The 23,872-nt window shown below is 39.0% G+C and overlaps 2 protein-coding genes across 2 annotated transcripts in view; one reads left to right on the top strand and one right to left on the bottom strand.

The window, feature by feature from the left end:
- Nucleotides 1–2,740: 2,740 nt before the first annotated feature.
- Nucleotides 2,741–15,521, top strand: LOC139316266 (putative inhibitor of apoptosis). Its single transcript, XM_070942886.1, has 9 exons — nucleotides 2,741–2,863; nucleotides 5,654–7,513; nucleotides 7,627–7,726; nucleotides 8,889–8,967; nucleotides 10,413–10,461; nucleotides 11,623–11,865; nucleotides 13,529–13,780; nucleotides 14,086–14,127; nucleotides 14,671–15,521. The coding sequence occupies exons 2-9, from the start codon at nucleotides 6,655–6,657 to the stop codon at nucleotides 14,862–14,864; spliced, it is 1,818 nt and encodes a 605-aa protein (XP_070798987.1). The 5' UTR covers nucleotides 2,741–2,863; nucleotides 5,654–6,654; the 3' UTR covers nucleotides 14,865–15,521.
- Nucleotides 15,522–23,278: 7,757 nt separating this feature from the next.
- Nucleotides 23,279–23,872, bottom strand: part of TMEM123 (transmembrane protein 123) — a 33,195-nt gene continuing 32,601 nt past the window's right edge. Inside the window, exon 5 of the mRNA XM_070942885.1 lies at nucleotides 23,279–23,484. Coding sequence (XP_070798986.1) covers nucleotides 23,460–23,484 — 25 coding nt within the window. The 3' untranslated portion in view covers nucleotides 23,279–23,459. The remainder of the gene's footprint in view (nucleotides 23,485–23,872) is intronic.

The raw sequence follows: 23,872 nt of genomic DNA, 5'->3' as shown, positions 1-23,872 counted from the left end.
CACAGAAAGACATAGAATATATATACTGTGTTTCCCTGAAAATAAGACCCTTTCTTATATTTTTTTGAACCCTGAAATAAGTGCTTGGCCTTATTGCCATGCACTCAAAAACCCAATTGGGCTTATTATCAGGGGAGCTTATTTTGGGGGAAACAGGGTATATACGTATATCTCGATCCCATCTGTACTTACACACGTGCCTTAAATAGCCGAAACTTATACACACACACACTGCTGACATCAATTATGTTTAACCCTTGGGAAAATTAGTTATGGATTCCCCCCCACCCCACCCTCAACACTGTGACAAAATGTGGCACAATTCATAGTGATACATAGTCAAACTTTGGCTTGAATAACTTATATAACTCAAGCCAGCACAATAAGGAATTCAACAATACAGTGTGTCTGGATTCACACCCAACTTCTGAATCTAAGCATGTTCTGCATAGGCAGAGCGAGGGGGGGAAAAAGCACCAATGTGTAAATGCCACCGTGTAGGACTTCAAAATGAAGCTGGTAGAGTATCTAGAGCCCAGATCAAGTGGAAGCTAAGGTGGTGGTTGAAAGCAGCTCAGAAATAATTGCTCCAGAATGACCCATCATTCTATAAGGAGAAAGCTGGTATCTCCTTATGGCCACTGGCCACATTATACGCCGTAGTTGAGCAGTGGTTAGAAAGCAGTACTGCAGGCTATTTCTGCTGACTGCTGGCTGCTGGAAGTTTGGCAGTTCGAATCTCATCAGGCTTAAGGTTGATTCAGCCTTCCATCCTTCAGGACCCAGATCGTTGAGGGCAATATGCTGACTCTGTAAACCGCTTAGAGAGGGCTGTAAAAGCACTGCGAAGCAGTATATAAGTCTAAATGCTATTGCTATTAAAGCCTGCTGCTTTCTTAGGTCCAAATCAAGAGGTCAAGCTGTGAAGTTACTCCAGCAGGAAGCATTAAAACACTTGTCCTGCAAAAACTGAGTCTGGGGGCATTGCAACCTACCAAAATCCATTTTGCAATGCATGCCTTAAGATTTTTTCCTTCCATTTTCTCGCCCTCTGCCCCCAATGTATCTTGTCTTTTTATGTACACTGAGAGTGTATGCACCAAAGACAAATTCCTTGTGTATCCAATCACACTTGGCCAATAAAGAATTCTATTCTATTCTATTTCTGGTCCTTCCCATGTGAGTCTCCTCCAATGTTTAAGACACATTGCAAAACAGGGGCAAAATTGGACGAATCTCCTCCTACCTATTTCCAAAAAGTTGGTTATTTTTCCCTTCCTCCACAATCCCCACCATCCCCACCACCTCCCAAGTCTTGATGCCATGGGCACAGTCCTGCAGCCTGAAAAATCGGTGATCCTCGATGGTGGGTCTCTTAGCAGAAATAATAATAATAATAATAATAATAATAATAATAATAATAATAATAATAATAATAATAATAATAATAATAATAATATTTAGAAATTCTAAATTTACCGGACTTGAACATTTTGACTCTACAAAAAACCACCTTACTCGGAACAGCTTACATCCTCTGACGATACCTTAACAGTTCCTAGGTCCTTGGTTAGCACTTGAACTGCTGAGCTATTAACCAGCCTCAAAGGCTGTGAATCTCACTAAAGATTAACTAATAATAATAATAATAATAATAATAATAATAATAATAATAATAATAACAGTCGACCACCTGATCAGTGGGTGCAGCAAAATTTCACAAACTGACTATCTACAACGCCATGACCATGTTGCTAAGCTCATTCACTAGAAATTGTGCCAGAAGTTTGGATTTGAGTACAGCAAAAACCACTGGGACCATCAGGTTGAGAAAGTTTTAGAGAATGAGAAACTCAAGATCTTGTGGGACTTCAGGATTCAGACTGACAGGCACTTGGTCCACAACACACCTGACATAACAATAGTCGAAAAGAAAACAGTGTGGTTCACTGACATTGCAATACCTGGTGATGCACTGATTGAAGATAAGCAGCAAGAAAAAAAATCACAAAGTACCGGGACTTGCAACTTGAAGTTGAGCGACTGTGGAAAAAGAAATCGTGTGTTGTCCTGATTGTAATTGGAGCCCTTGGAGCAATACCCCGCTATTTAGAAATTCTAAATTTACCAGACTGTGAAAGGCTGTGAATCTCACCAAAGATATTATAATAATAATAATAATAATAATAATAATAATAATAATAATAATAATAATAATAATAATAATAATAATGAATAAAAGAGACTCGGGGACGTCACGGTTCTTACCCCCACCCCCAGCCTATTTAGGAGAATCGTGGGTTTTTCCCCCGATCCCGATCCGGAATTTTTTCGAAGTTCCCACGATCCACGGAACTCTTTCCAAAGAGTCAATTAAAAAAAAAAACTCTGCAAATAAACTCGCTGGGAGGCCATCCGATTAGGAAAATTCTGGATTCGTTTGCAATTCAGATCAGGCTCCTTTTCCCGAAGTGGGGAAACGAACCAACCCTGCGGAAGTCGAATGAATTGGAAAAGAAACAACAACACAGCACCACAAACGAAGCCACGCCCCCCCATAGAACCCAGTTGGCGCATGCGCGTCCAGAGGAGCCCATACGCCCTTTGTTATAAGAACCGTCACGCCGTCACGGAGACTAAAAGGCTCCGCCCTCTGTTTTTTTCCCCTTCCAATAGGATGGGGGCGGAGCCCTGTTTCGAATTTCCGTTTTTTCATACTCCCCAAACCGGGGGCGGGGCTTCCGCCCAACGCCTTGGTGGTTTGACGTCCGTTTTGATTCTTCCCCTCCTCGCGACGCTCTATATATATATATCAAAGTTTGCGCTCGCCCTTCGCATGAAAGACTAACCGTCGGCTGCGGAGGTAAGTGGGGGCTGCGCACGCGTGGGGCGGCGTGGGCGGGGTTTGCTGCGGCGGCGTCTCTGGACAATGGGGGAGGGAGGGGGAGGGGGGCTGAGATATTGGGGTGCTCTGTGTGTACGTACACACACATACAGGTATGTATGTGTATATACGTGTTTGTGTAATCGAAGCTGCTATTTTCACATCGACTTGCTGATTACCCATTTTCCGGGTGCGCAGAAAGCTTTGAGCTTTGACTGCGTAAGAGTTGTGTAAGTGCAGCTGCTAACAAGGGCAAATTGTGAATCCCGCCTCTGAGACTGGGCGCTGCCTGTGCTTTTTGGGGGGGGGGGGCGGGGGGCGTGGACCTTGCTGATCCCCGATTGCTAAACGTGGTTGGAGAGGTTGAGCAATTGGGGAAAGAAGACCACAGGGAAATCTCAGGGCTACAGCTAAATAACTAACAGTAACAGAGTGGGAAGGGACCTTGGAGGTCATCTAGTCCAACCCCCCCAGCTCACGCAGGAGACCTGTACTAGGGATTCGAACCGCTGAACTGCCCACCTTTTCTGATCGACAAGCCCCCAAATAATAGGAGTGCAATTGTGCAGTGGCCAGAAGTGAAACCTGATTCAAAGGAGGCTTTAACCTCTTATTATTATTTTTTTGCCTTCTGGGTAGGGTGGAATGGCAGCTTTCATCAGTATATCCAGTGGTGATGATCCTGAAAGCTGAACTCCAGCAACATCTGGAGGATTATATGTTTTAAGATAATAGCAATAGCACTTAGATTTATATACCGCTTTACAGCCCTCTCTAAGCGGTTTACAGAGTCAGCCTATCACCCCCAACAATTTGGGTCCTCATAATGAATACTGAATCTGAAGATGATTGTAGTGAATTGACCAAAACCAATCTAATGACCTCTACTTACATCAGGGTTGGGTCTTCCACAGTTCCCAGATGCCTGGGAATAAATTATTAGGGGTACAGTGATACATTTGGAAAGGTTCATGTTGGAAAGGCTGTCTAAGGATGTTGAAGTCCCTGGATCTTTCTAAAAACAAGTCTGTCCTTGCTGATAAGCTTCTTAGGAGCCTTCAGGGTTTTCCCTGAATACAGTTTCAAAATGTTGTTTTATGAAGTTGGCTGGATTTATTAGGACAAGAATATAGCGTATATTTTTCTATAGAGCTAGAAAAGTGAGGTTCAAATGTCATCCTGATCCTTTAGAAGATCTTTTAGATTAGAAGATGAAATTTCTGATAATGAAAGAATAACTTGTGGGTAATTCTCAGTGCCCAGAGTTACTGGATTCAGATGAATGTAGGAATTAAATACAGTTGACTAAAGGCGCATAAACATTAGTGCTTTTGATCATGTCCATGATCTGTTTAACACTACTTCTGTGATTTTAACAAAAACCGGCTAGATATGAACAAGATATGATATAGCAAATGGCTTCATTTGATGGTAATCTGCCTCTTCTTTTTATACAGTCCTACTGATCTGCTCAGTTAAGATTTCTATAATTTAATTATATTTGTTTCCTAGCAGTCAGTCCACACCTTTAATTATAATGATACTGATAAAGGAGAGTATTGGTAGCTCAGGGTTGAAATGAGGGGTCCTTTGTGCTCTCATCCATTCTTCATTTTCCAGCTCCAGTCTTTAATGTAGGACATAAGTAATACAACAAAGGTGTCTTCATAGGTTTCCCATTTGTAAATCTCTTTATACTTCTAAATGTCTTGCATTGCCAGTTCACCCCGAATTGCTGGTTTCTGAGTTGGGTTACACCTATTCTGGATCTCTTATTATAATTACTTGTTGAGAGTTCACATAAAAGTTTAATAAATTATTAACTTGCCTGAACCTCATTTACATTTGTATCCTAAAGTATATTTATCTTTTTGGTTTGGCTTCACTCTATGAAACCATTCCTTTCCACCTCTTTTCTAAATAAGATATACATATTCACTGATGTTTCTATAATTAGACAGAAGGGATCAAACATATATGTGTGTGTATGCCATATTAAAGTGGTTCTTGTGATCAAAAATTGTGTTAGTCTAAACAGATTTCTGCAATTTCTTTTTGAGGAATCAAGAATAGCTTATCTGATTCTAAATTTAAGTGTTTTTGACTGCAGTTACATCAACTGGTATTAGCCACACTGACTGCCACAAAGAGATGTAAAAGTTTGGAAAGCACTAGCTCAGGATTAGGCAACTATGACAACTATGGACTCAGGAATTCTGGGAGTTGAAGTCCACAGGTCTTGAAGTTGTCATAGTTGCCCATCCCTGCACTAGATGATCTGGTCCCGAGGTGGATCTTTTTTTGTTTACTGTAGCAACTTTATTTTAAGGAGGCTGAAAATCCAGGGTTATTTTTATAACATGGATAAAAAAAAGAAGACAGCCGTTGCCTTCTAGTGATACCTACAATGCACAGTTGAGTTAAAGTTTTTATCTAGAGGAAATTGTAAGTATAAGTTTAAGATACTAAAGAGTGTTGGGGTTTGTTCAGAGCTATGTAGTCAACCTGAGTTTTAGAAGTTGAACTCTGGAAGATTTTAATTTGCAAAGGTTGAGTAACTCATCTGTAAATTGATGATTTAATATAGATACAATAGGATTTTGTGCACTTCTAGTCTTTTGTGACTGATGAACCACAAGTTTTAAACTTTTAATCCAAAAACATAACCATGGAATAAAGTTTAAACTTTATATATGCATTATTTCTAACAGTTTATATACAAAGTTAATTGTTGTTTAAAGGAGCTTACGTATTTTTCTTTTCATGCAGGTTTCAGAAACCCGAAAAAAACGTATTTTTAAGTCTTTTTGTAAACATTTCTCCTTGTGAATACCATATTGCATTATGGCTGCTTAAGCCCCTTGAAGGGACTAGAGTCTGAAGTTTGGGAGATAATTTTGTGCATAAATATTCAAATTGGTTTTTGCCACTATGCAGGACAGCTACATCCACTTATCAAACATTATCTGCAATGATATTTTGGTTAATGAATTTAAACTGCTGCTTTGGGTTCGACATCTCCATAAACTTATTAAATTCAGTAATCCTTTAATAATAATAATGCAGCCTGACTGAAAATTCACTATACTAGTGAGAATATAAAAAAGACAACAGTCCAAGCCTGTTAGAAGAATTTTTGGTGACCAAAATTCCTTTGATCACATTTCATTCATATGTGTCAGGATAACCTTTGAGGAATTTTGTGAAGTATTACTGAGTGAAGTGGTATATTGATAAGAAAAAAATGGTTTCTTATTGTAAGGAGAGGTATTCAAAGATGTGCATTTGATTTAAGTTGGCTTTTCTGTAGTACCATACGGATAGTCCTTCTTAGATCCATTATTTTGACCTTGCTCTTTCAGAAATAAAAGTTTAAACAATATTCCTCCATTATTTCATTTGGAAAGAATTGAGATTCATTGGGAGAGAAGCCCCATGTATACAGATTTATAATTAAAGCCTTAATTGTTTCTTCAAACTTCCTTTATTTTAAATATGCTCCTCCCTCATTTTACTAAGACTTCTGTAATTATAGAAGAAAAGGGAACTACCATATTTTTAAAAAAGTCTGGATTGTGAAATTGGGAACAAATTACCCTGTCAAAAAGGAACTACTAAAGTGAAGTAATAAAAAAAGAAAATAAGCATTGCATGTAACGTTAACTTTCAGGTTTTTATTTTATTATGGCCTGGAAGTTGATAAGAATTGCACAAAATTATCTCCCAAACTTCAGACTCGTCCTTTACTCCTCTCCTGTTTTATCTTCATCATGAATGTTATTGGCTCATTTCTGCCAAAACTGAAGAATGACGCAGAGGTGACAGAACTGAAGTATGACTTATCGTGTGAACTTTACAGGATGTCTACATATTCCACTTTTCCATCGAATGTACCAGTATCTGAAAGGAGTCTTGCTCGAGCTGGTTTCTATTACACTGGTCTGAAAGACAAAGTGAAATGTTACAATTGTGGCTTAATGTTGGATAACTGGAAAAAAGGTGACAGTGCCCTGGAGAAGCATAAGCAACTCTATCCCAGTTGCAGTTTTGTTCAGAGTCTGACTTCAGTGACTAACCTTGGATCCTCGTTTCGTTCTGCCTTTTCACCTCCAGCTACCTCTGGACTGAACTTTTCACATTCTTCAATGCAAGCCTTAAGTTTGGGTCAAGTTGGGTATTACAGTGGAAGCTTTTCCAGTTTTCCTCATAATCCAGTTAAATCTGCAGCAGTAGAAGATCTGTCGCATTTGAGACCAAAGGCTTTCAACCCTATGATGAGCACGGAAGAAAGCCGATTACTCAGTTTCAAGGCATGGCCCCTAACATTTTTGTCCCCATCTTCTTTAGCCAAAGCTGGGTTTTATTATGTAGGCCCTTCAGACAGGGTGGCTTGTTTTGCGTGTGGTGGTCAGTTGAGTAATTGGGAACCAAAGGACAATGCTATATCAGAACATCAAAGGCATTTCCCAAACTGTCCTTTTGTGGAACAAATTCAGAACTGTTCAAGTTTGACTGGCTTTAATTTGGGCATGCAAAACTACATAGGCCGTTTCAGAACCTTCAAAAATTGGCCAGTTACGGTTCCAGTTCATCCACAGCAACTGGCAGATGCTGGCTTCTATTATGTGGGTAAGAACTTGTTCTTTCATGTTTTGGATGTTAATCGGATTTTTCAACAGTTTAAATTTACCATTTGTCTTTCTGTCTAATTACTCCATGAAATGTTTGTTGTTGTTGTTAAGGTCGCAATGATGATGTCAAATGCTTCTGCTGCGATGGTGGACTCAGGTGTTGGGAGACTGGGGATGATCCATGGGTGGAGCATGCTAAATGGTTTCCAAGGTACCTTTCATTTTTTTAAAAATGTAATAACAAAGAGGTTATTGTAATACTTTTGTCCTATTGAAAGTAGAACTGTTTCTCCAAAAAGGATTCCTCAGTGAGATCTATTTTTAAGGAACATTGCTATTCAAGAAATGAAACTAAAGTTTTGGAGATCACATGGAATTATTAGCTGTCATAACTTGCTTAGAACTGAACTTTAAGGTGGTCAGAATTATCTGAAAATCCATCGAGATGTGGCTGCATATTATTCATCCTAGATACAGCTGCCATATATTGTTGGAGAAAAATGTATGGTTTCTTTACTTATTTGAAAAGAGGTTGTTCATAGACCTTTTTTTTGTGTATTTACACAGCCATCATGAAAACATGCTGAGGGAGAAATCTTGTTTGCTTTCCTGGAGCATATTCTTAACTGCTGTGGAAAGCAAGATATTAAATATTGATTCAAGAATAAAAGCATTCTTACTCTAGCTATTTCAAAAGTTATTTTCAAAAGTTCTGCTGGGTTAAACAATACTTACCTTTTTAAAGAACACTAGATACTAAAGTGTTTAACAAAGCTGTTCTACCTAAGTTCTAATCAAGTACTGTACTGATTAGGTTGCATTCTGAATAACTGAAGTTAGATTTTTTAAAAAGTGATTTTAATCCAGAGAATGGAATAAATAACTCCTTTTGGCCATGGGGTTAAGCAAAACCTTAGGAATGAATAAAATTTTGGCTCACCATTCTAAGGCTCCGGGCCAAACAGCTCTTAAGATAGGATTTATTCAAAAATTAAGTTCTTGATTTTCTAATACAATTGCATATAATAAAGATTCCATTGGTAGTGAAGATGTTTGGCACTAATTTGGGATTATTTTGAGATGTAATAAACGGGATATAAATTGAATATAAAATAAAGACTACTATATACTTAGTATCTGCCTCATAGAGGGGATTAATTGGTTTTGGTTCTCTCAGTGTTGATTGGGTAATAATGTTTTTCACATCTAAATTCCATTTTTGACAGCTTGACTATATTTAATGCTTCAGTGTATTGTCCTAGGTAGGTTTTAATCTTTGGCTTATTAAGCAGAGCATTGTGGCTAATAAATATTCTTAAAAGAGCTGATATCCTGCATATTAAAACTTAAGCTTGGTATACTTTTTCTTCTAGTTGTGAATACCTGATTTATAGGAAAGGTCAAGAGTTTGTCCGCCAAGTTCAAGCAAGGTATCCTCATCTTCTTCAACAGGTATGCAAGTACTGTTGCATTTTCCGTAATAGCCTGATGTGCTTTTTCTTTTGCAGCATAGTGCATACATTTGTTGAGAGAATTAACCTGTTTTCAAAATTGTATGCTACCTTGAACTTTATCTGATCAGACTGTGTTTACAAGAATAGGGTAAGCTCTGGCAGGCAGTACTTTGAAGTAGGAGGGAAGGTTTAGAGCCCCCTTACTAATATTGTCTTTAGCAAGAACACCACACTGTGGTTTTGTAAAAGAACAGTGCAATCCATTTGTTTCAGGCTTTAACCAAGACCACAGAGGCTGTGAAATAAAGCATTATAACGAGAAAACAGTCTGCTCCTAGACTGTTTTGTTAAGAGTTAAAAGATTGATGATAGAGCTAAAAGATTGAGCGATTAAAGACTATAAATATGCTGCCTGTAAAAAAACTTACATAAAATTGGATAAATAACAGGCATGGGCTCTGTTGGCTGTTGTGGACAAGCAGTAAAAGTAGTATTTGACTTGACACTGGTTGCTTAGCAACTGTTTGAAGTTACGATGGACCTCCCCAGGGTTATTACAACCCAAATTCAAAATTCTGATGGACTCCTCCCACTCACCCACCCACAGTCACATGATTGCATTTGGGTGCTTGGCAACTGCTCTGCATATACAGCTGTTTGGATCATCCTGTGATCTCATGACTGATTTACGGGTTTTTTTTCCCTTGGAAACTGGTGTTTGTTTCTGATTTCAGCAAAATAAAAAAGCCCATGATGGACAATGATTCATGTAAAGACCTCTGTGATTTACTTAACAACTGCAGCTGAAAAGATCTTAAAATCGGGTGTAGTCGCATGGTGACCTGTTTAATGACTAGCATGACTTATGACCATAATTCAGAGTTCAATTATGATCATAAGTCGAGAACTATCTGTATCTGATTGATCTTGCACATGATTACAGAAACATGGCAACATTTATATAATGAGCTAGGATCAAGTGCAGTGTAGCATGGCATTTTAATCAAAGCACATGCAGATATTTAGGCTGAAGATTCACCAGTTCCCCCAAATTAGTGGCACCCAGATAATTTGGGACTACAACATGTGGACAGTTCTCAAATGTTGCAGCTTCAATCTATCCCGTGGAATTGTATTGAGAAAGATTGGTTAAAAGTATTAACTGTTCAAGGGGTTCAAGTTTTATACAAAGGGGGGTTTTTCTCTTGATCTGAGTATATTGTATGGAAGTCTGGGGGGAGGGGAGGGTTAGGGAGGGCGAGGTTGGGAAGTTTGGGATGGGTTGAGGGGGGGGGAAAAGGGGTGAAAATGTAATTGTAAAACTTTTGCAATAAATAAAAAAAAAGTATTAACTGTTAGCAAACTCTTTGTGAGCAATGTATCCTTTCAAAAAGCAAACATTTCCTTCTAAAAATCTGTTTTTTTTTCTTATCTGTGTTGCAGTTGTTATCCACTGCAGATACACCTGTAGATGAAAATACAGAAGTACCAAGTAAGTATTTTGATTTGTTTATTTTGTGCCTTTGCGTTAGAGTTGTCTCTTGGTGATTACCTGGATAGTCCCTAGAGTTTTTCAGACAGTTTTCCGTTGCCTCCTTCCTAAGGCTAAGAGAGAAGGACTGACCCAGGGTTATGCAGCTGATTTTGTGGCCAAGGCAGGACTCTAATGTCAGATCTCCTGATTTTCTAGCCCACTCCTTGTAACAACTATGCCAGACTGGCTCTTATCAGAATTTTGATAGCATTTATAAAATTGATATGGGAATCTAGCACTCAGATGTTAACACATGGTCTGTAGCAATTTGGTTTTGTTATTCTTACTAAGTTAGTAAGATACTTTGTCATGGTTTTTAAGTCAAACATTTCTGACGCTGACCATTCAAATTTAAACTTAAACCAGAAACATTCAATTTTGCAATAAAATCAACTTGCGCTATAAAACGTAAGTGAAAATTAACCTTTTTTAGCTGCTTGCTTAAAATCTCCATAGATATCCAAATATATACCTTTTTAAATCACCAAAGCCCTCTGGTGGTGAATATGGTTATATATACATTTTCTAAATTACCATGTCTACACAAGATCACAATAACAGAATAAAACAGAATAAAAGATCTGTTGAGGAGGCTAAGTTTAAACCTTAAAGCAAGTGGCATAATTCAGTAGTGTATACAAGGCCTGAATTTGAGGCCTTATTGTCTAATTATAACTTTTTCAAGCAGTGGGACTAATGAAGCTGACATGAATCTGAGAGAGAATAGGGAATAGCAAACTAAATTGACTGAAGGCTTGATTCAGGATGTGACATCTTCATATACTCACATTCTGTGTTTGAAGATTGTAGCTGGAATACATATGCCTCTTTTTTAGGAAAAAGAACTTGGATTTCCAGTACCGTGTTTCCCTGAAAATAAAATCCTGTTTTATATTTTTTTGAACCCTGAAATAAGCGCTTGGCCTTATTGCTATGCACTCAAAAGCCCGATTGGGCTTATTATCAGGGGATGTCTTATTTTGGGGGAAACAAGGTATACTAGATGTGGGATCCAGTACAGAAGTGATTCTTTTTCATTTGTCTTGTTTTTAATTATTTTGAACCTGGTAAGATACTGATATTTCGAGAAATAATGCTAGACTGTTTTTCTCTGAATAGTTATCCATTTTGAACCTGGTGAAAATACCTCAGAAGATGCCGTCATCATGAAAACACCCATGGTTGAAGCTGTTTTGGAGATGGGATTCAGCAGAAGACTGGTCAAGCAAACAGTTCAGAGTAAAATCTTAACAACAGGGGAGAATTACAAAACAGTAAACGATCTTGTCTCTGACCTCATTAGTGCAGAAGATGAGAAGAAGGAAGAGGAGAAGGAGGATCCATCAGAAAAAATAACATCAGGTATATAAAAAGTTTCACAGCTTCAGTTTGATGAATTCTGCTGCTTGAGTCAAAGACCCCCCCTTTTTTTCAGAGCATTTTCAGAGTCTAATGAACTCCGATACCTAGAGAGACCACAGCATTTTCATTCAAAGTTATTCACATTAGCCATGAATATTGGAGAGCCAGAGTAGATAGAAGACCCTCAAAATAGATTAAACCAATCTGTTAGATCTAGAAAGAGTGCAGAGAAGAGCAACGAAGATGATTAAGGGACTGGAGGCTAAAACAAAAAGAATGGTTGCTGGAATTGGGTATGTCTAGTTTGATGAAAAGAAGGACGGGGGGGTGACATGATAGCAGTGTTCCAATATTTCAGGAGTTGCCACAAAGAAGAGGGAGTCAAGCTATTCTCCAAAGCACCTGAGGGCAGGACAACAAGCAATGGGTGGAAACCAATCAAGGAGAGAAGCAGCTTAGAACTAGAGAAATTTTTTGACAGAGCAATCAATTAATGGAACAACTTGCCTGCAGAAGTTGTGAATGCTCCAACACTGAAAGTTTTTAAGAAGAGATTGGATAACCATTTGTCTGAAGTGGTGTAGGGTTTCCTGCCTAAGCAGGGGATTGGACTAGAAGACCTCCAAGGTCCCTTCCAACTCTGTTATTCTATTCTAAATATTTAGATGAGTCTCAATGGAGATCAGATCAGATTCCAAGCTTAGCAGTGTGCAGGCACCCTGGAGCAAACTTAACAAGTCCTCTTAAGAATTTTGTTTGCATAATTTTCAAAGGGATCCTGTTACTGTATTTACAAAGCTGTATGCCATAACTAAGGTATCTCAAGACTTTATCCTGTAAATCTTGATAGCTGCCTGGACATGTTTGTTACCATTGTGACACCAAACGAAGTAGCATTTGTGAAACTTTCTACCTATATTCTATCTGTTCCTTTTCCAAGATGTTAGGGCGAGGAAGAAAAAAAAAACCCACAGAGCTTTTAAAGGGCTTAGCCTGATTAATATAGATGCTGTCAGTTTTCTAACACGTATGCATATAATAGAACCTCTTGATAACACAGTTGCTATAGTTTTGTGATGACTGAATACAAGGCAGTTTCTCATATAACAAAGGGCAAAATAACTTCTCAAGCCAACGTAGGACTTTACAAGAATGGCTGTATTGTTTATGTGCACTGGAGCCAAAATAGGGTTATTAGCTATTTTGGGGGAGGGTGGTGAAACTCTACAGCTGACAAAACCTGCATTAATTAATTTGTATAAAAAATGGGAAATTATTAGTGCCGTCCAGTAGTTGGGTATATTTATTTAATATATTGATCATGCTACTCCTATCCGTCGGTTTCACCAGCTAAATGCTATGCTATTATGCTAATTTATGTGCTATTGTAAGAGTCATCTTTTTAAAGTAAATTGGAGTTTGAATTTAAAAACGGTGTTAAGTTTCTTTCAACAAAGATAGTAGATCTGTTGGATTTTGTGAATCTGGAAAACTGTATGTTTTTATGAGGTAAAAAAAGAAATACTGTATTACATTCATGATGCCCCCATTGTGTACTTCCCCTGGATAAGTTCAAAACCTGGAGAAATGTCCATTTTTACTCACATTTTCTGCTAAAACTGCTAATTTGCCCTGTGTCATCTTTTCATTTCTTATATTTCAGAACTGACTTTAATCAGAAAGAATCGAATGGCATTGTTTCAGCGCTTGACATGTACGCTTCCTATCCTGGAAAGTTTATTAAGTTCCAAAATAATAAGTGACCAGGAACACCAAGTTATTAAACAAAAAACACAGACATCTTTGCAAGCTAGAGAACTGATTGATACCATCTTGGTGAAAGGAAATTCTGCAGCAGACATATTCAGAAATTGTTTACAGGAGTGTGATCCTGCATTATACAAGGATTTGTTTGGTGAGTTTCTTAGAGAAATGCTTTGGATTGTCATTTTCTTGAGAAGTGGTAACCCTAGTCTACTGTAAATCCCAACTGTAATGGATTTATGAGTTTTTCATAGGTAAGAGATGCAAACAGTTTCCTTCCTCTTATATGTAATAGATAATGCAGAGGAAATTCTGTTGATTAGACTTCCCAAAAGCAATTCGCTGTTATTCTCATAAGTGTTAAGCAGGGGGTGGGGTGTTAGTATTTATCTACATTCTAATGAATCTGAGGTAATTTGTTACTTGATCTAACAATATTTAACTTGCTTTCTTTAGTGGAGAAGAAAATGACATACATTCCAACGGAAGATGTTTCAGGTAAACAATTTACTAAACAGACACGAGTGGCATTTGGAATATAAGGATTGCAATGTTTTTAAGAAAACAGGTTACAGTGAAATAGCTCATAATAGGAGTTACGAATGTTTATAAAACTGAGCCAGGTTAATATTTTGAGTATTTCAAAATTTAATTTGATAAGATGGATGCACATGGACAGGGAAATCTTTGGGCCTGAAATAGAATAGTCTTCCTTTCTTCAGTAAAATGTCTCAATATAAATTGGTGATAGGATCCAACCTGTGTCAGTGACACATTCTGGTGAGAGAGAAGTTCTCTGAGGATGGGCTCCAGCACGAGTCCAAAAGCTCAGAACACAAAACCTCTGGGTCCCAGTGAACAACCCAGACTGGATCCTACAACATTATCCCGGGACACGTATATTTGCTTTCATTCATAAATTCATGGATTTAGGAAGAGGAAGGGTTGCGAATGGCAGAGAAGTGAGGAATGCCTTCATTAAAATAAAGCATAATTCAAAATGTCATTTTTGCATGGATTATAAAGAGTCTTTAATTGCAGGTTTACCTATGGAAGAACAACTGAGACGATTGCAAGAGGAGAGAACTTGCAAAGTCTGCATGGACAAGGAAGTGTCCATTGTCTTCATCCCCTGTGGCCATTTGGTTGTTTGCAAGGAATGTGCCCCTTCCCTTAGGAAATGCCCGATATGCAGAGGAACCATCAAGGGTACCGTGCGAACATTTCTTTCGTGAAGAAGACCAACCGTGCTGTTTTTCCCCCCCAAGGATACATTTTCATGCTTCCTGAACGACACTAAGCTAATTCACAACATCCTGATGCTTCAAGTATCTGCAAAATACAATCTAAACTGCAGCTCAATATTCTGATGAAGGTCACAAAGTTGATGGCTTGTGAGGTCAATCATCTCTCAAGTGACTCTAGTTGGGGATCTGGATAGGCTGGCCCTTTTTAGGACATGATTTCATAATGGTTTGGAGTGACATAAAAAGTGAATGGTGATTCATGTATTAATGTTTGCTACTATTAAATAAAAGAAGGTGTTGAGCCTCGGTGCCGCAGTGGTTAGAGTGCAGTACTGCAGGCTACTTCTGCTGCCTGCCGGCTGCCTGCAATTTGGCAGTTCGTATCTCACCAGGCTCAAGGTTGATTCAGCCTTCCATCCTTTCGAGGTGGGTAAAATGAGGACCTAAATTGTTGGGGGCAATATGCTGACTCTGTAAAACCACTTAGAGAGGGCTGTAAAAGACTGTAAAAATCAGTATATAAGTCTAAATGCTATTGCTATTTATAATTTGAAAAGTTTGGAAAGATTGCTTGGTGTAACTTGTTGGCTAGTTGAAAATATATTTTATTTACCATAAATAAAACTTTGATGTTATTGAAAGAAACATTCTGGGTCTGTTGTATCTATTTTCATTGTAGAATACTTGAGTAACTACAGAGGTAATTATGTGTCATAATTCATAAGCATCTTGAAATAGTGTTAAATACCTTCGTGAAATTAAGCAATGTTGCCAAGTATTATGCAGAACATTTTTTAAACTCGATTTGCAAATTATTATGTTCAGTAGATTACAGGTAGTCCTCGACTTATGACTACAATTGAGCCGAACATTTCAGTTGCTAATTGAGACATTTGTTAAGTGAATTTTGCCGCATTTTATTGCCACAGTAGTTAAGTGAACCACTGTAGTTGTTAAGTTAGTAACACATTTGTTAAGTGAATCTGGCTTCTCCATTGACTTTGCCTGACAAAGATTGCAAAAGGTGATCACATGACCCTGGGATACGGCAACAGTCATAAATATGAGGCAGTTGCCAAGTAACTGAATTTTGATCACATGATCACAGGGATGCTGCAATGGTCATAAGTGTGAAAAATGGTCATAAGTCACTTTTTTCAGTGCCATTGTAACTTTGAACGGTCACTACATTAGCTGTTGTAAGTCAAGGACTACCTGTACACAAATGTAATCAGCAAATTAAAAATTGTTCATTGCCAGTCTTTTTAATTATTTATGCCTGAAGAAGAGATTGTTCTTTAGAGCAGCTGAATTTCAAGAACTACTGCCTCCCCTACATACCTATTTCTTGGTTCATATATTTAATAGTGCAGTTTCAGATATTTTGTTTGGGCAGTTTGTATTTTATTTATTTATTTATTTATTTATTTATTTATTTATTTATTTATTTATTTATTTATTTATTTATTAATTATTTATTATTATATTTCTATACTGCCTTTCTCCCGAAGGACTCAAGGCGGTGTACAGCCAAGAAAAATATAGACACACAAACATCATAAAATTGCTAATTAAAATTATTACTTAGTTTGGCCAATTAAATAAAACCCAGAATTAGATAACATTTTAAAAAATCATTCACATGTTCATATGTTTAGCCCCGCCTGTTGGAACATCAGGGTCTTGAGGGCATGGCGGAAAGCACGGAGATCAGGGATATTCCGTATTTCCGGGGGCAGTTCATTCCAAAGGGTTGGAGCCCTCACAGAGAAGGCCCTCCCCCTGGGAGTCGCCAGTCAGCATAATTTGACTGACGGTACCCTGAGTAGTCCCTCCCTGTGAGAACGAACTGGTCTGGTCGGTGGGAGGCTATTGGTGGCAAAAGACGGTCTCGTAGGTACCCAGGCCCTAAGCCATGGAGCGCTTTAAAGGTGATGACTAACACCTTGAATCGCACCCGGAAGACCACCGGGAGCCAGTGCAGCTCGCGCAGGAGAGGTGTTACATGGGCGCAACGATTATGCCTCTTACTGCATATATTTGCCCTTTATTGGCACTATAAAGAATTAATATTGGAGTCCTGGTCCTTCATAGCATAATGTTGTACAGATTTCCATTCCGAATGCTTTTCAAACCCTTATAGCCTAATGGGCACATTATAAACATGTTTATGACCAATTTTTCCGTAATTGAATTGCCATGGGATTTTTCTTTAGAAAGTCAAAGCTCAGGAGAAGCTGAGATTGGTAAAGAAGCGAAGGACATTCCAAAGGTTTCACGTATGCCCAGAATAAAAGATTTTTTTAAAAAATCCTCTTCAGTGAATATGCCAAAAATATAACAGGTACCAAAGCAAAGGCAGAATTTCTCAACTATTCACTTCTGTGTTCTCTGAACACAATATGTACATTCTACTAGATCAGGGGTGTCTAACTCTTATTTCATTGAAGGCCACATCAGGGTTGTGTTTGACCTCAGGGGGCCAGGGTGGGTGTGGCCAGCTTGACGTCACTCATGTTGGGGGCGCCTGTGGCAGCCTGAGTGCTCTGCCAGTGAAAACAGGTTCCCGAGCTCAGTCTTTGACTGCGACAGCCTCCTGCAACCCCCAGCAAAAATGGAGCTCGGGAGAGTCACCTGCAGCCCTCCTAAGGTCCATTTTCTTTAGCAGAGGCACCGCAGGCCGGTCCTTTGCTGTTTCCAGGGCGGCCTTGCAGGCCAGATCTAAGCACCCTGTAGGCCAGCTCCAGCCCCCAGGCCTTGAGTTTGATACCCCTGCACTAGATAGTTGTGATGAATTGGCTGAGTGAACAGGATTGTATCTCAGCTGAAAAGAAGCATCAAGGAATATTTGCTGATCTTGTCCAAGGCTGAAGGTCCTTGCTGATGATCTAGTTGAACCTATAAACTGGCAAAGGATTAGAGGAAATGGCCTTTCCTTAGGGCCAGTCACCCTTCCATTGAATCTTCCTGACTGTTAGTAATAGATAAACTGAGATTCCTGTGTAGGATGTGATTTCTTAAAGAGGGAAGATAGGATATAAATCTAACGATTACGTTTCAAGGACTTAAAGGACTGTTTGATAGAGGGAGGACAAGGTATTTTGAATTAGTACCATGGGCAGTGGTGCAGAGTGGGATGTGGGTTGGGGGGGAAAGTGTATTGGGGTGCAAATCCCTTACTAGCTTGCCATTGTGGTACTTACTGTTTGACATGGAATCTGTGATTGTGCGCTGTAGAATATTTTCCCCAGACTATCAAGAGACTAGAAAAGCAAATGCATCAAAAAATTATTAATAATCTTGTGGCCAGGACGGATAAAACTCAGAGAAACTCAGTTTGATTTAGATGAAATATAATTACTGATGGGCCAAACACTCTGCGCCTGTTCTCTGAATGCCAAAAATTCTGGCGGGTTCATACATGGCCTTCCAGTTGGGGTAAACATACGTACATCCCAATACGTACGCTTACATCTTCCAGGACCAATAGGTTTTGTTGCTATGCATGACTTAGGAGATGGAGTAGAATGACCTCATATGTAATTGAGTGTTTTACTGTCTTAAAGTCTCAGCTGGATAGGACGTAGGACTTCCTTCTAGCGAAGGCAGTCACTCTTACTGTTCTGCCCCAGCTACAGATCCCAAAGAACGCAGCACACACAAACTCTGAACAAAACTTAGTTTACTCAATAACGCAGTTTTAGCAAATGCCGGCTGTTAATAAGCGTTCTTAACAGCCTGCCAGAATTCCACAGATAAGATAGTCAGTCTTACTGGAGTTGGCAGAAAGCCCAGAAGCAATGCTGCAGAGAAATCCAAACTCGATGATTAGCGAACTAAAGTTGTTTCCTGCAGCTTGTTGCAAGCTGCATTCTTTCTTAAATAGGCTAAGGGAGTGGCCAATTAGCCCCAAGCCTTACTCTCAAGACCTCCTCCTGAGGAACCAAAAGCTGCCTTTTGGCAGCTCTGTGTGCCTGTGCCTTGAGAAGAGGCTCCTCCTCTTCATTTAAAGGAGCCTCTGGAGGTTCTGAAGGCCCTGACTGAATCCCTGCCTCTGGCACCACATCTTCTTCAGCCTCCTTGCTGTCCAACTCAAACGCCGGCTGCACAGGCTACTGGCGCAGCACCACACCAGCCTCCTTGTCGGGATCAGCAATAATCTGTGCAGGCCGCTGGCGGGCCACACTTACTGCAGTATTCAAATAAGACATGACACAACGCACAGATCTGATGTCTTGCTTACTTTAATTAACTGCCCACCCCCCAAAACCCATAAAATTGTGTCCCTTCAGTGTAGCTTCAGCCCATATGGATTTACAATGTGCAGAGCAGAGAATGTTCTGCTACATCTCAGCATCACTTTTTGCATTGCAAACATTGTCAACCTGGAGTTTCCACATTCTGTCTTACACAAGAACTGTTCCAGCACAGAAATCTCATGAGTTGTAACCAGGCACATACACATCCCTGAACAGAGTTGTTTTTTTCTTAGAATCTTTATTCAGAATGGAGTACAGGGAATCCTTGACTTAACGACCACGATTGATTCCAAAATTTCTGTTGTTAAGGGAGACATTTGTGAAGTGAGTTTTGTCTCATTTTACGATATTTCTTGCCTCAGTCGTTCAGTGAATCACTGCAGTTGATAAGTTAGTGACCCGGTTGTTAAGTGAATCTGGTTTTCCCCATTGACTTTGCTGGTCAGAAGGTCGCAACAGGGGATTACATGACCCTGGGACACTCCAACGGTCATAAATGTGAGTCAATTGTCAATTGTCTGAATATTGATCACGTGACCATGGGGATGCTGCAACGGTCATAAGTGTGAAAAACACTCATAAATTATTACTTTTTTCAGTACCGTTGTAACTTTGAACAGTCACCAAACAAAGAGTTGTAAATCAAGGACTACCAGTTTAACAAAAAATGCAAGGGAATGGGTGAACTATTCACTTCAAATACAGGCTGCCTGCAGCTGCCCCAGTATCCCATTTACAGGCCCCAGAAATACTAATTGAACAAGACCGACATTTTTAGACTTTATTTTTCCTTTTCTTAAAGGAGGACAACTCTAAACTTATATTAATAGTATATAGAACATACAGAATTAGCTTAATTCGTCCACACACCAAACCGTCATTCGCACACTTGCACCATCCGTTGATTCATGAGATAGTCAATGACCATTTAGCCCAATGTGTCATGTGAACAGAATCAGAAATTTATTTCTATCATAATAATTAGCCTTCTATCTGAAGTGGCAAGTTCAAGAGAGTTTGAAAGTGGTAACATTCCTGCATGGATCATTGGTGTAGCAGATTCATATGAAGCCAAGTAAAAAAAAATTACTGGACTTCAAGATGGGGTAAAAATCAGAGTTCATCTCTCAAATTCCCTAAGAAGATTGTATTATCGTTTACTTATTCTGGAGAGAGGGGGACACAAGCATACTGCTGTGGTCTTGATTCTGCTTTAAAAAAAAAAAAAAAGTACAGGAAGTCCTCAACATATGACCGTTCACTTAACGTCTGCTTGAAGTTACGACAGGGCTGAAAAAAGTGACTTGCAGCCAATCATTACACTTACAATCTTTGCATGGGATTGTGAATCGGGCACTTAGCAGCCAGCATCTGTTTATGATAGTTTCAATGTCCTGAGATCATGTGATTGCCTTGCCGGCTGTCGAATCAAAGGGAGATGCCAGATTTATTTCTTTTCCTTAGCAAAGGAAATCATAAAAATTGGGAATGGAGATGTGATGACACACAACTGCATCGGTTAGTTGATAAAAGTTCCAATCTCAGTAGTGCTCGTATGTCAAGGACCACCTGCATTTTAAAATTGTATTACAGAATAAGCAATGGCCTTTAGAGACTACCAGTACCAAAGGCGTATGTTAAAAATTGCAAGTTGTGAGTTGTTGTGTGTTAGGGACACATTCAACCACAGCTCCGCTCTCTACTGCATCTTCGGTATATCACTGAAATCCTAAGGGGGACATGCAATTAGTAGTCATCTTACAGTGAGCAAAGCAAGTACCACGGCCATTAATTACTCTGGTATATACAGAGAGAATCAAAAAAGAGAGGAAAAGACCCTTTTATCGCATCAATCTTCTGCAGCTGTGAAATACGCACCCCAATGCACTTGTAAAGTTAAACAGCAGTGAAGAAAACTACAAAAAAGGCTGTTGCGTGCTGCTATTTAAGTCGTGTGTAGTGGGCCAGAGGAATCTGATTATTATGGGGCTTTGAAAGGAAGTGTGGAAGCAAAGATCATACTACGAAGAGGTAGAATTAAGACCAAAGTAGTCCATCAAGACAGATACTCCCCGCCGCAGTGAGAGTTAATTATATAATACAATGTAAACTTTCTCTTTCTTGTAACAGTGGTTGAAACTCAGCAAAGATCAAATAAAGAAGATTACAATGTCTACAGTACTTTTATCAAACTCCATTTAAACTATCATGGTAGAGGCTACCTAAAGTCTTGACTGACGGATGGAAATGTAGTTCTGTGGTGAGGTGAGTTTTATCCCTTCACTTTCCATTAAGTAACTCTACTACTCTACTTCCATAAGCAACTCTATAATTAGCAATTATGTACTGTCATTAATGAAAGATATAAGGCAAAATGTTGTACTGGGGGATTCACACCATTGGAAAGAGTTAAGACCTTTCAGAAATTTACAGAAATTCCTATTCAAATCTCTTCCATGCAACAACTTGTGTGAATAATACTTTCCATTGGCAGCAACAGAGACTGCTTTTATGCCTTCTGAAGAAAGGGAAAAAAGGTCTCATCTCCAAGACGGTTGGAGAGCAGTGATGATATTTGTCCTCTGAATGTTGGGTTCCTTGAGGGAAGCCACTGAGAGCTGCTTTGAAAATTTAATCAATCAGATGGGGAATTGTGCAGAGCACATTTATGCTTTAAGTGCCCCATGCCTGATCAATGTCGAATTTGTTTCATTTCGGAAATACACTCTGGATGTTGGACAGCATGGAATAAATGAGTTATCATTGATGATTACTACATAGCACACAAAATTGCCTAAGTTATTAAATAATTATTGGCGTAAATGTTCTGGATGTTTATTCCTTAATCAGTTTCTCTGTGAAAAGTGTAAACACAGACAATGAATAATTAATTACACAATTGTCTGCATTTAACAGCTAAGTCACACAGCTTCTTGTCTAAGAGCTAACTTATACGACCTGGTGAATTTCTGACATGGTGACTTCAAAAAGTATGGATCTCACGAGATTAGGGGTGTCAAACCCGCATGTCAGGGTGGTGTCACGTGATGTATTGGGACTTTTTCCCCCTTTGCTAAACCGGGCGTGGGCGTGGCCAACGCGTGACACATCCGACCCACCGGCCAGAAGTTTGATAGCCCTGCATTAGATGGGCCTCAAATGAATGATTTCAGAATGCCTTCAAATTGGAAGAAATTGGCCCTCCTTTCCAGGAAAAAAAATCTGAAGACACCAATTTTATATGAATCTTCTTTCAGGACAGTCCTATTCATCTATCATGTTTTTAAACGTTTATCATGTTTTTAAAAAACATGATCTCTCCATCTCAAAAGCGTCAAATTCATTTTTGTACTCCTATCTGTTGGATTTGTTTGTTGGGAACCACAAAGTAAAAAAAAAAAATCATAAATAGTCAACAAGGCAAATACAGGTAGTCCTCGACTTACGATTGAGCCCAACATTTCTGTTGCTAAGTGAGACGTTTGTTAAGTGAATTTTGCCCCATTTTGCAACCTTTCTTGCCACAGCTGTTAAGGGAATCATTACAGCTGTTAAGTTAGTAACATGGTTTTACATGAATCTGATTTTCCCATTGACTTTGCTTGCCAGAAGATTGCAAAAGATGATGACAGGATCTCAGGATAGCGTAACCGTCATATGTATGAGTCAGTTGCCAAACATCTGAATGTGTTTTTCACACGTCTTGAGTATGAAAAACGGTCATAAGTCACTTTTTTCAGTGCCGTTGTAACTTCGAACAGTTACTGAATGAATCGTTGTAAGCCGAGGGCTACCTGTAGAATATTTGAGCTTCCCCAGATTGTTAACGAAACAATATTCCAATGATATTCCACAAATCTTACACAGGTGATCTGGAAATACTGTTTTTTGTGACTTCTGTGGAAAGGGTTACTCTTATTTGTCCAGCAAATGTCTGATTTGTTTTCCTGAATGAAAAACAAAAACAAAAACTGGAGAGTAAAACAAAAAGGTTCAGGATCCAATACTTGAAGTTGTGTTCTGTTATGGACTTGTCATCTCCAATCTTCTGTAGAAAAAGAGCTAAGAAGCAACAATGCTTACTTTAAAGGTTTTCAAAATAGAGCGATTAAAACCAGGTATAATTTCAATTCCTTGAAACGCTTCATTGAAGATACTCTGAATATTCAAAGAAAGCCCTTGTGGAGTTCTCCAGATTTGAAGATCAATGTATGTCAAAAGAGACAAAACAATCAATATCAGATCAGATAATATTTTCCCAGAGAGAAAGTGTCCCTAAAAGCAGGAGTAACGGGCGTGGCCTTCTGTCTTTTCAGCATGGACTTTAAATAATGGCATCATGTTCATCACTGGAGGAAAAAGAAAAGAAAAGGAACTATGTTATACACTTCACTGGGAGCCACAGAATGATTAAATGAAATTAACAAATATACAAAACTTTCTGGGCCATTGTTTGTGCTAGGAAAAAAACTTTAGACCTTAGCAAACAAGCCAGGTTCTACTGATCAACACAGTGTTTAAGGTTATTATCAACATCATCATCATCATTTAACGGCCCCATAATCCCTTGGAGTCTGGGCAACTGAATGGAGCTAGTACAGCGTTTTAATGACCAGATTAAAATGTCGCCAATGCGGAGCTTTGTTCAGCAATATTCTCATTGTGCCCAGAGAGAGAAATATCTGCCTCTATATAGGATCAAACTCACAGCCTCCTGAGTGTGAGGCGAGAGCTCCA

This window comes from Pituophis catenifer, unplaced genomic scaffold (assembly GCF_029215685.1).
Source record: "Pituophis catenifer annectens isolate HBS135680 unplaced genomic scaffold, rPitCat1.0.hap2 SCAF_4, whole genome shotgun sequence".
Lineage (NCBI taxonomy): Eukaryota > Metazoa > Chordata > Lepidosauria > Squamata > Colubridae > Pituophis > Pituophis catenifer.
The sequence above is the reverse complement of the archived record's forward strand: the minus strand, read 5'-3'. Positions and strand labels throughout refer to the sequence as shown.

Excerpts from the sequence above, each read along its gene's own strand:
- LOC139316266 (XM_070942886.1), top strand. The coding sequence starts at position 6,655 with ATGAATGTTATTGGCTCATTTCTGCCAAAACTGAAGAATGACGCAGAG. Across the intron at positions 11,866-13,528 it reads ATCAGAAAAAATAACATCAG|AACTGACTTTAATCAGAAAG; the intron begins GTATATAAAAAG and ends CTTATATTTCAG. Across the intron at positions 13,781-14,085 it reads ATTATACAAGGATTTGTTTG|TGGAGAAGAAAATGACATAC; the intron begins GTGAGTTTCTTA and ends TGCTTTCTTTAG.